The following is a 17,610-nucleotide window of genomic DNA, read 5'->3' as shown; positions in this document are numbered from 1 at the left end:
TGCAGGGGAGGGCAGTTGGGGGGGACCAGGCCAGCAGGGGAGGGCAGTTAGGGGCGACCAAGCTGTCAGGGGAGGGCAGTTGGGGGGGACCAGGCCAGCAGGGAGGGCAGTTAGGGGTCACTGGGCCAGTAGAGGAGGGCAGTTGGAGGAGACCAGGCCAGCAGGGGAGGGCAGTTGGGGGGATCAAGCCTGCAGGGGATGAAGTTGGGGGGACCCAGGCCTGCAGGGGAGGGCAGTTGAGGGGGACCAGGCCAGCAGGCGAAGGCAGTTAGGGGTGACTGGGCCAGCAGGGGAGGGCAGTTGGGGGCGACCAGGCCTGCAGAGGAGGGCAGTTAGGGCTGACCAGACTGGCAAGGAAGGGCAGTTAGGGGTGACCAGGCTGGCAGGGGAGGGTAGTTAGGGGCAATTGGGCCAGCTGGGGAGCAGTTAAGTGTCGATCAGGCTGGCAGGGGAGTGATTAGGGGGTGATGAGGCTGGCAGGCAGAAGCGGTTAGGGGCAATTAGGAGAGGCAGGCGAGCGACTGGGAGCCAGCAATCCTGGATTGTGAGAGGGATGGACGGCCACCCGTTTAGGCCCAATCCCACTGGATCAGACATCCCTCAAGGGGTCCCAGATTGGAGAGGGTGCAGGCTTGACTGAGGGACACAAGCCCCCCCCCCCATGCACGAATTTCGTGCACCGGGCCTCTAGTAACATATTAAAAGAGCTGCTCTGGATGAAGGTATATGTGGTGCTTTAAATCCTGCTATGTACTTTGCTCTTCAGGCAGCATCTCAGTCCAGGGAGCACAGTTTGGATACCATTATTTTAATGCTATTGCACAGTTTTGCAGCTTTTAAAATAATAAAATGTTAATTCTTAAAAATACAATAAGGAAAGATTTTTGAGAAATATCAATATTTCTCACAAAACTGAAAAGGTTTTGAAAATAAAAGCAAACCTTGCAACTCTATATTCATGACAAAATAACTTAGTTTTATTATTTTAGTAAATGTATATCTTACAAGTAGTTTTAAATAGAAGTTCTGTAAAATATATACCACATAAAATTTTCAAATATTTGCAGTTTTCAGCATGCACTAAGACCATTTAATGAGCAAAGAAAGTATATCAAAATGCATAAGGTGATAGTACATCAAATTTCAATTGATATAATATTAAAATTGCAAGAATATCAGATATTATTTTAAATGTTAATTCAAAATGACAACAATGTCAACAAAAATTATGGAGAGCTAGAAAGCACCAATTATGCTGAAATAAATGAAATTATGAGATATGGAGAATTTTGTACCTTTATGTGGGTTTTCAAATTCTTCAGATAAGAGGTGGTAGCAACAACCCACGCTGCAAACTCCCTTGATTTCAGAATTGGAAGTAAATATTCGTAGAGTATTTGAAGCGAGATCACCACAAGTATGTAGACCTACCATCAAGCAATCCTTTAAAAATGAGAAGAAAAACAAATTTTGGCAATTAAAAGGAGGGCTAAAAATACATTTCAGGTGAAGATTTTAAATGCTCCTTAGAATATATGGAGCTTTTAAAAATGACCAAATTCTAACTAGAAAATACTGTTTTTAATTTATTTTTATAACAAACTAGAGGCCCGGTGCATGAAATTTGTGCACTGGAGGGGGTCCGTCAGCCCAGCCTGCCCCCTCTCACAATCCGGGAGCCCTCAGGGGATGTCCTACTGACGGCTTGCCTGCTCCCCCCAGAGGCTTAAGCCGCAGTCTGGCCTCCCTCTGCGGGAGGTGACCAGCTGATAAGGGGAAGGCGCTACCCCCATCACCCCGCTGCTGCTGCCACTGCCGGCTGCCGCAGCCACCAAAGTGTTTTCATCAACATGGACTCTAGTCCCTTCATCACAAAAAAATGACAACTTTCTTTAGGCATTTTCAAGATGTCTCTTTCATAGGATATGACATTTCTTTCTTTCTTTTTTTTAATCCTCACTTGAGGATATTTTTCTATTGATTTTTAGAAAGCATGGAAGAGAGTTGGAAAGACAGAGAGAAACATCAATGTGAGAGGGACACTTCAATTGGTTGCCTCCTGCATGAGCCCTGACCTGGGCCCCGGCCAGGTAGGAGCCTGCAACCTAGGTACATGCCCTTGATCAGAATCGAACCCGGACCCTGCAGTCTGCAGGCCAAGAATCTATTCACTGAGCCAAACTGGTTAGGGCAGGATATGACATTTCTTAGCCCCTCCAGCAGCGGACCTTCATATTTTCCTCCAGGAGTGAGGTGGAAAAACCCTAGATCACCTTCTTGTATTCTTATTACCCAAGTTACCAAGAACACTGCAAGTGGCGGCGTACATGGAGCTTAGCCAATGAGCGGTAAGAAAAGGTGTTTCCTCTGCAGCTCATGCACAGAGGCAGGACTGCTGGCACGCTGTCTCCCAGCAGGGGCGGGCCCCCCTGTGTGTTGGGTCTCCACTCCAGGCCCACCCCCAGCCGTGCCATGGCTGCTGGGGCTGGGGTGGTACGCAGTCCCCTCCTGCCCATCTGCATGTGCAGCCTCCTCCTGAGCTGGTTGTTACTGTTACGGCGTCCCGGCTAATTTGCATATTACCCCTTTATATAGAGAGAGATAATCATTTCCTTTATGGACAAAATGACTGTGATCATTTATCACAACTAAATACTTTTGAGTTACTGTTTTTAGTTACTTACCCATTTGGATTTTCTCTTTTCTGTTTCACAACTAGCCAAACTAAAGATTGGACTAATCAAATGTAGCATGCATGACTATGAAAAACTTGTGATTTGAGACACATTTATAACTTACTAATATTTTTTATAAATTCACTTCTTCACAAATTGCCCATTAAAACTTATAAAAACTGTAATAAAAAACAAATAAAAGGTGCCAAATTAACAAAAAAGTTCACTTAGTTCATTCCTTGCTTCAAATATAACAATTTAAAATTCAATGTAATAATTTTTGTTCTAAATTTTATAACATCAGTTTTATGTAAATATTCTCCTATGAACTGTTTCAAAGCCTAATTTTAATGTATACACATACTGAATCGGTACAACTGCATGTACTCATGGAATCTTGATCAATATACCAATTTTCTTTTAATTCTCCAGTGCCTTAATTTCCTCATCTGTAAAAGGAGGTTAATAATGGTACAAGCACTTTGGAAAACATTGGCAGCTTACCATAAAGTTAAAACATACACTTGCTAACAATATGACTTACAAATCCAACTCTGGGCTAATTATCCAAGAGAAATGAAAACATGTCCATACAGTTAAAAACTGGGCAGGGGACTTGAACAGACACATCTCCTAAGCAGGCATACAAATGCAAATCAAAACTACAATGAGATACCACTGACACCTGTTAGAATTGTTATTATCAATAAGACAAGTAACAAGTGTCAGAGAAGTTGTGGAGAAAAAGGAGCCCTCATTCACTGCTGGTGGAAAGGCACACTGGTACAGCCACTATGGAAAACAGCACAGAGGCTCCCTCAAAAATTAAAAAAAATAGAGTTATCATATGATCGTGTAGCCCCTTTTGGGTATCTACCCAAAAAACTTGAAAACATTTATTCATAAAGATATATGCATAAGATATATGTTAACTGCAGTATTATTCACAGTGCCCAAGACATGGAAAACAACTGAAGTGTCCTTTGATAGATGATTGGATAAAGATGTGGTACATGTAAACAATGGAATACTACTCAGATGAAGTACTGCCATTTGTGACATGGGTGGATCTTGAGAATATCAGGCTAAGCGAAGTAAGTCAGAAAAAGTCACTCATGATTTTACTCATATGTGGGATGTAAAACTGAAAGCAACAAATGAATAAACAGAGAAAACAAACAAAAACTCAGAGTCATAGACAACAGTATGGTAGTTACCAGAGGGAAGGGAGGTGGGAGGTTAGTAAAGTATAAGGGGGTCAAATATATGGTGACAAAAGATTTGACTTTGGGTGGTGGACATATAACACAATATATAGATAATGTGTCATAGAACTGTACACTGGAAACCTATATAATCTTATTAACCAATATCACCCCAATAAAATTTTAAAAAACTGAAAAATTTAATAAGTAGAGTATTACAACTTCAAAGGCTACATTGTTTGTTTGTTTGTTTTTTAACAATGAGTTAGGCTGAATGATTTCTAGAAGCTCCTCTACAATATTGTCTTAACATGCAATGGTGCCTTTGTTTAATAAATATTCTCTTTGAATTACATTTGACATAGTTTAGAAAAAAGTTGAAATTCTTTAAGAATACCCAGAAGCTAACATTTGCTAAAAAAATTGCATATTTGGTTACCAAGGCTAACATTAAATACTAGGGGCCCAGTGCACGAATTCGTGCACCTTGAAAGGAACTGTGGGCCATGAGGCTGCGGTGGGCACAGGGGTGGGTCTCAGCCCATCCTGCCCGGTCCCTCCCGCTGCAGCCCCCAGTCCCCTGTCTGCTGGCAGCCCCGTTCCTGCCGCTGCTGCCACTCCTACGCGCTGATGGCACTGGCCCCACTTGCACCCACTGGCGCAGAGCAATTGATGCCGGCACCAGCTGTGGGTGCAAGTGGGGCTGGCACCAGTAGTGGGTGCGAGCAGCGGCTGCCAGCCCCGATTGCCCTCAGGAGCAGGGGGAGGTGGAGAAGCCCTGAGGGGCAATCGGGGCCAGAAGCTGCTTCTCGCACCCACTGACAGCGCTGAGCCATCGGGGCCGGCGCCGGGCACCAGTAGCGGGTACGAGCGGCAGCTCCAGTGCCAGCAGCGGATGCCAGCAGGGCTGGCACCGGCAGAAGGTATGAGCACCAAGCAGGACCACGGCATGCGGGAGGGAGCAAAGAACTTTCAGTAACCACCATAGGCTCACACCAATGACAGCGACCGGCGCCCTGCCTTGGTCTGGTGCCCCCTCACACCTGCTCCACCATCTTGCTGTGGCCAATGCCCGCCTGCTGCCGACACCTGCCATGTTCCACATCCGCCCCCTGGTGGTCGGCACACGTCATAGCAACCGGTTGTTCAGTTGTACCGCCGTTCGGTCTATTTGCATATTAGGGTTTTATATATACATAATAAAAACCCAGTGGTCGTAACATCGTAACGACCAAGGACCAGTCACCAGGAGGCTGCGTGCACAGCGAGGCGCATGCAGGTGGGCAGGGTTGCGAGCACGGCAGGTCTGCGAGCATAGTGAGGCACGTGCGCATGGTGGGGCCGCGCAATTTCATGCACTGGGCTTCTAGTTTATAGATAATATTGCTGTAGATATCTCTTCAAATATAAATTAAAATGTACAAGTTTTCTTGAATTGGAATTTTATTACATAATGAGAACTTAGCTTACTAACTTTTGTGCTAGTACTTCTGTTTGATTTAGGAGGTTTGAAATGAGTGGAAGGCACTCTATTTTGAAAAACTGTAGTTGTCATATTTTATACTCATCAGATTTTGATAGCTGTGAGAATCATAAAAGTCTATATATAATTTTAGCTCTTTAGATTAATGTAACCAAATAAGATATGTAGGTTAAGTAAGCTACTATTAAAATTTAATTCTATGTCCTAGAACAATTTTATAAATCAAATCAAGGAATTCAAATGTGAAATTACCTCCAGATCTTTAATAATATCATGTAGTTCTGAATCAGCAGTAATAAAAGATGTTAAAGGTGAGTATATATTTGATTCATTTGACTTGGATGTTGTTTTTCTTCTCTCTTTATTTGCTTCAGACATTTTTCTCTTGGGTATTTGGGAGGAAGAAGTAGGTTCAATGGCATTAATAGGCAAAAGGTCTATAAGAGAAAAGGCATTTTCAAAACACAAATTTTCTTCTCGATGTGAATGAACATGTAGGTTTTCCATTTGTTTTCTGATGTTAGAAATAACAGAGCTGGAAAAGTCTGGCAAGAAATCTGATGTAGACATAATTCCTTGATTTGCAGGACTGTTGTTACATACTCCCTCAATATCTGCTTTATTTTTAATTTGATCTTGCATTTTCTTTTCTTTTGCCATTTTTAATGCCAGTTCATTGACATCTAAGTTTGACCGAGTATGATAGACTTTCCAATGTTTCTTCAGCTTCCTGTTTCTCTCCTGAGCTCCATGAGTATTGGTATTTGAGGAATCGATTCCATAAACTTTTAAGCCATACTTCAGGGATAAATAGGAACTTAGGTAGCCTTTTCCAGAACCCAGGTCAATTACCTAAAGAAAAACAGAATGAATTAAAGTAAACAAATGGTTGTATACTTTATACAACCTCTTATGTTGTTAGCAGCTGTCCATCACCGCAGGTTGCCCAGGACCAAACCAGAGAGAGTCGGACCTGCATTACCACCATTTCTCCACCATCCAGAACTGTAATGTCAGTGCTGACATGTACACATAAGGAACTGGTGGACATTGTAATTGGGTCTCAAAAGAACTGTTGGCCCAGAAAGAAACTCACTACACACTGATTCATTTCCTGTCACCATAACCATTATTGCTTGTCTCATTTTCGCTTCTTATAAGTATATTTCTAATAGCACATGATCTCACTCATCTACTGGAAATAATGAACAACATAGACTGATGATCAAGAACAGACCCAGAAACAAGGAGGCACGGATCAGACTGTCGGGCCTCAGAGGGAGGGTAGGGGAGAGTGGGTAAAGGGGAGAGATCAACCAAAGGACTTATGTGCATGCATATTAGCCTAACCAGCAGTTGGGGACAACAGGGGGGTGGGAGCATGTGTGGGGAGGGGTGTGGGATGGGAATGGGGGCATGAGGACAAATATGTGATACCTTAATCAATAAAGAAATTAAAAAAAAAACATTTAAAAAAACACACACACTCATCATTTTTATTTAACTTTTTAAAAGAAGTTCTAGACAGTGTAATGTCAAGAAAAAGATGCAAAAGTCCTAAATACTGGAAATAAAACTCTCTTCATAGATCATTTGACTGTCTCAGAAAATCCTGATTAATATACCAAAAAAGCTAACATAACAAGTAAGTGAATTTAGCAATGTGTCAGAATACAGGATCATTAGAAATTAATAATGAACCATTAGAATATATACAATACAGTAGCAAATTATAAAATTAGCATAATACTAGAGTATCTAGTAATAGTAACAAAGGTTGTGTAAGATCCCTATACACTGAAAACTACAAAACATTGCATAGAAAAAATTTAATAGATTAAATAATGATATACCATGTTGACCAAACATGAGACTCAATTTTTAGATGGCAATTCTCCCAAATTTACATACAGATAAATGCAATCCTAATAAAAATTCCAGCAGATTTTTAAAAAAGAAATTGAAAAACAGATATTATAATTTATATGAAAAGGCGCAGTTTCTAGAATAACCACACCACTTTTGAAAAAGAATAAGGTTGGAGGATTTACACAATTTTGGAATCAATATAAGACTAGAGTAATCAAAATAGTATAATGCTAGTATAAAAACAGACATATAAATCAATGAAAAACACAGAGTTCAGAACCATACTAATATAGACAACTGATTTTTCAAAAAAACTGCTAAGGTAATTCGATGAAGATAAGAGTCTTTTCAACAAATGGTGCTGGTATAACTGGATGTCTCTATGAAAAATGAACTTTGCTTGTGTCATTCCCAAAACAAAATTAATTAAAAGTGTATCAAATATCTAAATGTAGTAGTAAAAATTAATTGCTTCTTAAAGAAAACATAAGAAAACCTTTGTCACTTTCGGAGAGGCAAAGATTTCTTATGTAGGACATAAAAAGCACAAACTACAAATAATTGAAAAAATAAACTTCTTTAAAAATGAAAACTTTTGCTATTCAAAATAGTTAAAAAAGAAAAGAACTACTGATAGTGTATTTGCAAATCATTTATTTGACACATAGTTCATGTCCAGAATATATAAAGAAATCTTATCTATACTAATAAAAGAGAAACATGCAAATTGACCATCACTCTTCTACGTCCACCAGCCAATCAGAGCGAGTATTCAAATTAACCCAACTAAGATGGCGGCCTGCCACGGAGCTGGAGCGAGCAGGAGGCTTGGGTTGCCCCCAGCGATGGAGGAAGCCAAGCTTCCCGCCCGCCCTGGCTGGCCCTGACCTCCGCTCAAGGCTACAAAGTTTCAATTATAGAAGATAAATAAATCCCAGATACCTGCTTCCAGCCAGCCCTGGCCTCCGCTCAAGGAGGCGCTGGGAAAAAAAAGAAGAAGAATAAGAAGAAGAAAAAAAGGAGGGGCTGGGACCTTGGGTCACCGAGGGGTGATCAGGCCAGGATGGGATGGCAGGGGCCGCTGGGGATAAGCAGACCAGCAGGGGGGCCAGTTAGGGGTGAGCAGGCCATCACTGGGGGTCATTTGGAGGTGATCAGGACAGCAGGGAGGGCAGTTTGGAGTGAGCAGGCCAGCAGGGGGGCAGTTGGGGGTAAGCAGGCCAGTGGGGAGGGAAGGTGGGGGTGAGCAGGCCAGCAGAGGGGGCAGTTGGGGGTGAGCAGGCTGGCACGGGAGGCAGTTGGGGGTGATCTGGCTAGCGGGGGCATTTGGGGGTGAGCAGGCCGGCGGTGGGGGGCAGTTGGGGGCGAGCAGGCTGGCAGGCAGAGTGGTTAGGGGCAATCAGGAAGGTAGGCAGGCAGGTGAGTGGCTGGAACTAGCAGTCCAGGATTGTGAGAAGATATCCAACTGCCGGTTTAGGCCCGATCCCTGTAAACCGGCAGTAGGACATCCTTCAAGGGGTCCCGGATTGGAGAGGGTGCAGTCTGGGCTGAGGAACATCCCCCGCTCATGCATGAATTTTATGCACCGGGCTACTAGTCCTATCTAATAAAAGAGTAATATGCAAATTGACTGTCACTCCAACACACAAGATGGCTGCCTCCATGTGGACACAAGATGGCTGCCACAAGATGGCCAGCAGGGGAAGGCATTTGGGAAGGACCAGGCCTTCAGGGGAGGGCAGTTGGGAGGAACCAGGCCTGCAAGGGAGGGCAGTTGGGGGTGATCAAGCCTGCAGGGGAGGGAAGTTAGGGGTGACCAGGCCAGCAGAGGAGGGAAGTTGAGGGTGACCAGGCCTTCAGGGAAGGGCAGTTGGGGGGTACCCAGGCCTGCAGGGGAGAGCAGTTGTTGGGGAGCAGGCCTGCAGGGGAGAGCAGTTGGGGGGAACCCAGGCTTTCATGGGAGGAAAGTTGGGGGGGGGACCAGGCCTGCAGGGGAGGGCAGTTGGGGGTGACCAGGCCTGCAGGGGAGGGAAATTGGGTGGGGATCAGGTCTGCAGGGGAGGGCAGTTTGGGAGGACCTAGGTCTGCAGGGGAGGGCAGTTAGGGGCGATGAGGCTGGCAGGGGAGGGCAGTTAGGGGTGACTGGGTCAGCAGGAGAGGGCAGTTGAAGGGACCAGGCCAGCAGGGGAGGGCAGTTAAGGATGACAAGGCTGGCAAGGGAGGGCAGTTAGGGGCAATCGGGCTGGCAGGGGAGCAGTTAGGCATCAATCAGGCTGGCAGGGAAGTGGTTAAGGGGCAATCAGGCCAGCAGGGGAGGGCAGTTGGGAGGGACTAGGCCTGCAAGGGAGGGCAGTTGGAGGCAATCAAGCCTGCAGGGGAGGACAGTTAGGGGTGACCAGGCCTGCAGGGAAGGGCAGTTAGGGGTGACCAGGCCTGCAGGGGAGGGCAGTTAGGGGCAATTGGGCTGTCAGGGGAGCAGCTAGGCATCCATCAGGCTGGTAGGGAAGTGGTTAGGGTGTGATCAGGCTGGCAGGCAGAAGCGGTTAGAGGCAATCAGGAAGGCAGGCAGGCGAGCAGTTGGGAGCCAGCAGTCCTGGATTGTGATAGGGATGTCTGAGCGCCCGTTTAGGCCCGATCCTACCAGGCGGTCAGACATCCCTTGAGGGGCCCCAGATTGGAGAGGGTGCAGGCTGAGCTGAGGGACACACACACCCATTCACGAATTTTGTGCACCGGGCCTCTAGTAACTCAATAAAAGACAAGCAACCAATTAAAAATGGACAAATTATTTGAACACACACCTCACAATATGTCATATAAATGGCCAATATTAAAAGATGCCCAATATTTTATATATAGAGATTGTCTTCAGGGAAAATGCAAACTAAAATCATAATGAGAAATGCACAAATGTAAAATGGTACAGGCACTTTGGAAAATAGTGGAAGTTTAACATAAAGTTAAAACATATACTTACTGTATAATCTACAAATCCCACCCTGGGCTAATTATTCAAGAGAAATAAAAACATGTCCACACAAAGTCTTGTAAGTGAACAGTAATAGCAGACAAATAAAGGTAACAACTCAAATAGTCATGAACTGGTAAATGAAAAACCAAATTGTGCTATAACCATACTATGGTCTACTACCCAGCAAAAAAGAGGAACAAAGAGTAAATATAACAACATTGATGGTGCTCAAAAATTATGTCATAAAGATGTCAAACACAAAACATCATTTATACAATGTTCTAAAACAGTCAAAACTATAAGCAGATCAGTAGTTCCCTGAGAATAGAGGAGAAAATAACTTGCAAAAGGGCATGAGGAAACTTTTTACCATGACAGAAATATTTTTTATTATGGTGGTGGTTACACAACTGCATACAATTACCAAATTTATCAAACTGAACGCCTATAATTGGAGAATATATTAATTAAACTAAAAATGATAAAATAAATAAAACTTTACCAAGATTACTATTATATTGCCATGCCTCTTCATAAGAAATAAATGGACAATTACAGAAACACTATCATAAGAAATTATCTAATATTATTATATCTATCTTTAATTCTTAACTAAAATCAATCAAACTCTGTCGTAAGTATGAGCCACTCAAGGAAACATGCCTATATTTATAGTAATGCATATCATTAATTAAATCCTCAAAATTTTCAGGGGTCTTGTAATTCAAGTAGTTCATAGGTAAGACTCCAATCTCTATATATAAAAGCCTAAGCAACCATCCGAACAGTAGCTATGATGCGCAATGACCACCAGGGGGCAGACAGTTTGACCAATAGTTATGACATGCACTGACCACCAGGGGGCAGACAGTTTGACCAATAGTTATGACATGCACTGACCACCAGGGGCTAGATGCTCAACACAGGAGCTGTCAAGCTGCAGTGACTTGGCAGCTGCGGTTCTCCATTGACGCACCAGGAACCAGAGAGGAGGGAGCCCAATTCCAGGGTGCATCACCCGAGAACCGCCCTCTTGCAATCCAGGACCCCTTGGGGGAGAGCCGGTTTCAGCCCGATGCCCGCAGGCCAGGCCAAGGGACCCCACCGGTGCACGAATCCGTGCACCAGACCTCCAGTATATTTATAATAATTCCACCTGTATATCAGGAAAATTCTGGCTGCAAGTAACAGAACATCAAGTTTTGAACAATGAAGAAAATTCACTTCATTTTAGAAAATCTTTCAGTACAATGGTTGAACCACTCAGAGATTCGACAACATTCAACCTTAGAAATATGTACCCCTATGTTCATGGCAGTGTTGTTTACAATAGCCAAGGTATGGAAGACACCCAAGTGCCTATCAACAAACAAGTGGATAAAAAAGCTATGATACATGTGTATGTACAATGGAATATTAAGTCAGTCATAAAAAAGAATGAAATCTTATCATTTATGACAGCATGAATGGAACTAAAGTGTATTATACTAAGAGGAATAAGTCAGAGAAAGACACATACCATTATTTCACTTGCATGTAAAATTTAAAGAGCAAAATAAACTTTTGCTAGCTTATTTTTAATTCCTCTTATTGCAAGATGGCTATAGAACCCTTAGAATCATGTCTTCACAATATTATACCTAAAAACCTTTTCAGTAATGAGCAACTTCTCCTAGAAAATTTGTCAGCCTACATTTACATCTTATTGACCCAAGAAGACTTCTATCCCATTCTAAACTTTAGTAACATATGCTGTGTTAGCAATAGAATGGAAAATTCTGTGCTATTAAAAGTTGTATAAGCCATAAAACGTTTTGCCTTCAAACTATCTGGTCTCAATTGCAAAATTTCCACAATTCTGATTTCCTACTCTTTACTCACAATAGTATTTTCCATCCTGGATCATTTTATAGGTTAGAAGACAGAGGAGTCTCTAATCCAATGCCTGGTGTGACTGACCTTCCTAGTTTCCTAATTCTGCTTAGGACACTTTCTCACAAAAACATTGTTACACACAGTGGTCACTATACTTCAGATAGGAGTTATATTTTGTTGACTAACTTGAAGATCTAATTACCTTTCTAAGCTAAAGCCTTTCAAATTTTAGAATTCTCTGGTGAACTTCATAATAATATATCCATCAATTTACCTAACATTTCTACTTGAGTGTCTAATAAGCTTCTCAAACTTATCATGTTCCAAACTAAGTGCTTGATATTTTCTGTAAAACCTGCCTCTCCCCAAATCTTCTCCATCACAGTTAATGAGAGCTCTCTAGGGTCACTAGTAAAGGCAAGTGTTTCTGATCCTGGATTTCCATCGGCCATCATGAAATCTGCATTTTAAAAGTACAGTAGTACATATGTAAAACATTTTAAACTAAACTACTGTGAGAATCAAATATTGCTATTAAATGATTTAAGACACAGACCTTGTAAAAGTCTTTACTTTAGGAGATTTCATTCACTAGAAACAATCTCCTTTGCTTTGAAAAAAATCCCTTAAAGCAGGTCTAACATGATATATTAAGCTATTTCAAAATTTTTCTCTGCTATTTAGAAATAAAATAAATCTGCTTTATTAAATTTATTTATTATTATGCAATATTTTACATAAATAAAAGAATAAATACAGTCAAAATGTAAAGTTATGAAACACAATAAATACCCTTTATCTTAGTTTTTGTGTTACAACAGAGCAGATTCTACACCAGAGATTTAAGTATAAGTGATTTATTTGGGAGGCGAAAGAAGGGTAGGGAAGTAGAGGAGAGAAAAAGAGAACGGAAGGTAGACAAATAAAAGGTGCATTATTAAACAAGATACTTTTAGGGCAACTTGGGTTTAATTGCACTGGGAGATTCTGAGAGCTAGGGTAGAAAGCATACCTCAGAAGCATCCACCTAAAATGTCAGGGAGTTGATGTATTTGCATATTAACTTGTACCAATCAGTGGTTCAAGGCTTGCCACAGAGAGGGATTAATTCCCAGAACGTGTATGCAAGCAGCACCTTGTTTCAGCAGCCAGGGAAAGAAATGCAGACATTGCCAGGTAGAAAGTAGGCTGGCACACCATGAAATGGTAAGGCCCAAGAGTATTTGGGTTAGGTGTCCAACAGCACTGGCTATACCCACGAACCTACCAGCCATCCTAAAAACTAGAATATTAATATTTCTACTGCATTAATTGTGGATGGTTTTCCATCCATAACCCATTTCCCTACTTCCCCTACCAGAGGTAATTAATTCTAAAATTACTATGATTCTATTGTTTTTTTTCTTATAATTTTTTACCTTAGGAATATACCATTGTTTTTCTTTAGAGCTTTTAAATATGGTGGTCTTCTGTAAATTGCTTATTTTTCCCCATTCAACTTTATGTTTCTAATATTCATCCATGTGATTTGTATGGCAATAGTTTGTTAAGTTTTACTGTGTACTTGCAGCTTCTGGTCTAGATGAGCATCACTGCCATGGTGAGCCTGTTACTAATCCTGAAAGTATTGCTTAGATATGATACACTTGAGAAAAGATTAAAAACTATTGCTTAGCTCTTGCCTCTAGCCTCTACCCTACAGAGCTACATTGTCACATGTGGCTGTGCACACACCTAGCCCACACTGTGATAATTTTCTAATCATCCTCAGACTCTCCACAAGTCTGGAAGAATCCATGGAAAAGATTGTAACACCTAATAAAAATTGAAGGAGGGAAAATCGTCCATTACCCCCATAGATGTTCTCATAGGGATAAGAAAAATAACTTACTATTTTTATAAGCCAGGGGGAAAAAATAACTTACTATTTTTATAGATCCAAGCAATCTTTGATTTTATTTTAACATCTGTTTTCAAAGATCTGTTACACAAAAGCGATTTTTCACAACAGGAATGCATTGTAATTCTGACAGTGTAAAAGAATCCAAGTCCTAAAATATAGTTTCTTTGTGTTACTATAATGAGGTAGGTGCCCCATATCACAGCTTGGCCAGGTCCTGAGAACAATTTTGCAAAATGTCATCATAATAATGCTGCCTCAAGTTGGAGTTATAACATGTCAAAGGGAATCATTTTTAACTTCTATCCACTCTGAAAAGAGTGAAATTTGTGGCAAAACATGCATGGTGATATCTTATTTTTTGGTATAGATTTGTTATAATTGGAGTGTATTTGGGAAATGAGAGCATATTTTTAAAGGCTCTGACATATCTCATGTCAGCTATCATTTAATGGCATTTTAAAGGCTAGATAGTAATAGTAGAAAAAAGAATTTGAATGATACAAAAAAAAAAAAAGAGGCAATAATCTTAACACCTAAAAATATAGGGGAATACTCTTACCTGCTTTATACCACAGTAATCAGCAATACTACTGATCAGCTCTGACATTGCCTGAACTTCGTGAGATTTTTTCAAATTCATAAACTCATCTGGCTTCACATTGTCACCTGAGTAAAAATACAACAAAATTAAAACACTGCTATTAAAGAAACAAAAGTTAATAAGGACCATCGCTTGACATTCATGTTTTCTGTAAGTAACTATAAAAATAATATAGATTCTATTGTGGTGTCTACTAGTATATAATAGATCTCTATAGGTTTAGCTCCTATGATTCAAATTTGAATTAATAAAATAAATAAGACCCACAGAACATTATTAAAATGTTACCTGATACATAAAACAATTAACTATAAAGAAAAAGACTGATAATTGAACTACCATATAGAAAAAAATGTGGAGATCCATAATGAAGTTCTGTTTAATATGTTGCATGAGAAGACCCACTTGCATAAGCCTATTTGGGTTCATGACATACTAGTAAGGTCGAACACTAAATTAAGACCATATTGGAAAGACATACATACATGAACAATATACTGCTTCTAAGTGCCTAAAATCATACATACTCACATGTGCACACGCGCGCGCGCACACACACACACACACCTACCAGATTTATCTTCTTTATTTCCTCGAAGGGCTACAAGCAATTGCTCAAAAGGAGTACATATTCCCAAGTTTTGTATAGAATAATATTTCGCAGCCAGAGCAAAGGCTTCCACACTAACTAGCTTCTGGGAAGTTTCACAAAATATTTTGGAAAAACCAGTAATACCTAAAAAAAAAAGCCAGGAAATGTTAGCAATAATTAAATAAAAGCTAACTGTGTGAGATTAAAAAAATAAATGAAAAAAAAACAGCGGATCTTTACAACAAATTACAATGCTTTCATTTTAGTGTGAATTTTGCGATAACTTTAATGGTTCAATTATATTTCTTATTTAAACTGTTAGCTATTGTAGCACTCAAGTTTTCTCCTAACACAGTACACAATTAATATATTTAAACTCTAAATTAGAATTTGGCCTTTTTTTTGTCCCATGAGACAGAAAAAAAGAAAAAGAAGTTTAAATCCTGCTAAACTATAATGTAGTCATGAAATTTATGAATGGTCCCGGCCGACCTACAAATGTGAATTTAAAGCAGGTTAGTCCCCACAACACTGTCATTCCCTGTCCACACTGCATGTGGAACAATGCCAATATCCCCTGTGGTATAAATATTTCTGTAAAACAGTTCCTACATAATTTAAATCATGTAGAATTGTGTGTGTGTGTGTTGGGGGGCGGGTATGTGGTCAGTGCACTGAACCCAATATGAGTTCTAAAACTAATGAGATGATGATCAGGTGAAAACATTTCATTTTCTTCCCATGCTCAGTTGAAACCAGACACTCTGAGGTTATCGACAGTTTCCAAATGCTCACTCATTTAGAAGAGTCTGGTGAACTGCTGAACTGTCTACAACATCCAGTGGCCCATTCTGGAGGATCACGCAGCTTGTTGAACTCAGGTGTGGCCACACCTTGCCCAGGGGAACTATGTCATTTACAGACAGAAGTTTTAAGAGTATTAGAAGATTCACTGCACATCCTTTCCCCAGAACTGTAATAGCTGAAGGATGTGTCAAGGTGGAACCTGCCTCAGCCTGAGGCCCCAAGTAACTACAACAAAGACATCACTGCTGTCAAACTACAATGGACATGCAGAGTGAGAAAAGTAAACTTGGTTGTTTTTAGTCACTGAGATTCTAGGCTTATTACTGCAGCATAATATTACCTATTCTAATGAATATGCATAAACACTGATAGATTTACTTTGTATTTACTCAATCCCACTTTCCCATGGTCATTTTTAATACATATTAATTTATTAACGAAAGGTTAAAAAAGACATTCAAATGTGTCTATAGTGGTTCAAAGAAACTCTTTGAATGAAGAAGTTCAATGAAGTCCATTTACTGAAAATTATTTTTAATAACTCAAAAAAGCCACACATCCAGTGGTTAAATGAAGTATTTAAAAATTTCTGGTTATAAAAGCATGTGCAATCCAGGGAATAACTTTGGTCCTACCAGAAAAACCATACTATATACTATGAAGTCTCTTCTATTATAGCTGATCCTTCATAGTTCCTTATAAAATTATACAAATCTACTTACACACAAAGAATAATGATGCTCCTTAGCAAAAATTAAGAGCAAAAAAAATCAATGAAGGTTTGAAGAATTCTAAACAAAAACTGTATGCTTAAGATAGTATCTTTTTATTTTTTGTTACTTGTATTTTTAAAGAGTTTTAAAAATATATTTTGATTGATTTCAGAGAGGAAGGGAGAGGGAAAAAGAGATAGAAACATCAATGATGAGAGAGAATCATTGATCAGCTGCTTCCTGCACACCCCCGATTGGGAATCAAGCCTGCAACCCAGGCATGTGCCCTAACCTGGAATCGAACTGTGACCTCCTGGTTCATAGGTCAACGCTCAACCACTGAGCCATGCCAGCAGGGTAAGATAGTATCTTTTTAAATCTATTATCTACTAAGTTGTTGGTGGTAACATTTACCAATTTAATTTATAAAAATAAAATTGGCAGAGATATATAACTTCCATTTCTGAATCAACTAAGTGGAAATTTAAACTAAAATTATTATAGTGCATGCAGACTGGTGTAGCCACTGTGGAGAACAGTATGGAGTTTCCTAAAAAAACTAAAAATGGAACTCCCATTTGACCCAGTGATCCCACTTCTAGGAATATATCCCAAGAAACTAGAAACACCAATCAGAAAGGATATATGCACCCTTATGTTCATAGCGGCACAATTTACCATAGCTAAGATTTGGAAACAGCCTAAGTGCCCATCCGCAGATGAGTGGATTAAAAAACTGTGGTACATCTACACAATGGAATACTACACTGTGGTAAAAAAAAAAAAAAGAAGGAATTCTTACCATTTGCAACAGCATGGATGGAACTGGAGAGCATTATGCTAAGCGAAATAAGCCAGTCAGAGAAAGATATATATAACATGATCTCACTCATTTGTGGAATATAATGAACAACAT

The 17,610-nt window shown here is 40.4% G+C and overlaps 1 protein-coding gene across 6 annotated transcripts in view; it reads right to left on the bottom strand.

Moving 5' to 3' along the window:
- METTL25 (methyltransferase like 25) overlaps positions 1-17,610 on the bottom strand; it is a 107,944-nt gene that overhangs the window by 70,366 nt on the left and 19,968 nt on the right. For 3 of the 6 annotated variants that reach the window (XM_079774502.1, XM_079774506.1, XM_079774501.1), the window contains exons 2-5: positions 15,154-15,318; positions 14,541-14,647; positions 5,616-6,215; positions 1,296-1,443 (exon numbers count right to left, since the gene is read on the bottom strand). In XM_079774502.1, coding sequence (XP_079630628.1) covers positions 1,296-1,443; positions 5,616-6,215; positions 14,541-14,647; positions 15,154-15,318 — 1,020 coding nt within the window. Of the gene's footprint in view, positions 1-1,295; positions 1,444-5,615; positions 6,216-14,540; positions 14,648-15,153; positions 15,319-15,969; positions 16,238-17,610 lie in introns of those variants that run through there. The other 3 variants (XM_079774504.1, XM_079774505.1, XM_079774503.1) reach the window with 2 other exon arrangements.

Source organism: Cnephaeus nilssonii (genome assembly GCF_951640355.1).
Source record: "Cnephaeus nilssonii genome assembly, chromosome: 6".
NCBI lineage: Eukaryota > Metazoa > Chordata > Mammalia > Chiroptera > Vespertilionidae > Cnephaeus > Cnephaeus nilssonii.
Note: the sequence above shows the minus strand (reverse complement) of the source record. Positions and strands in the feature narration are given on the sequence as shown.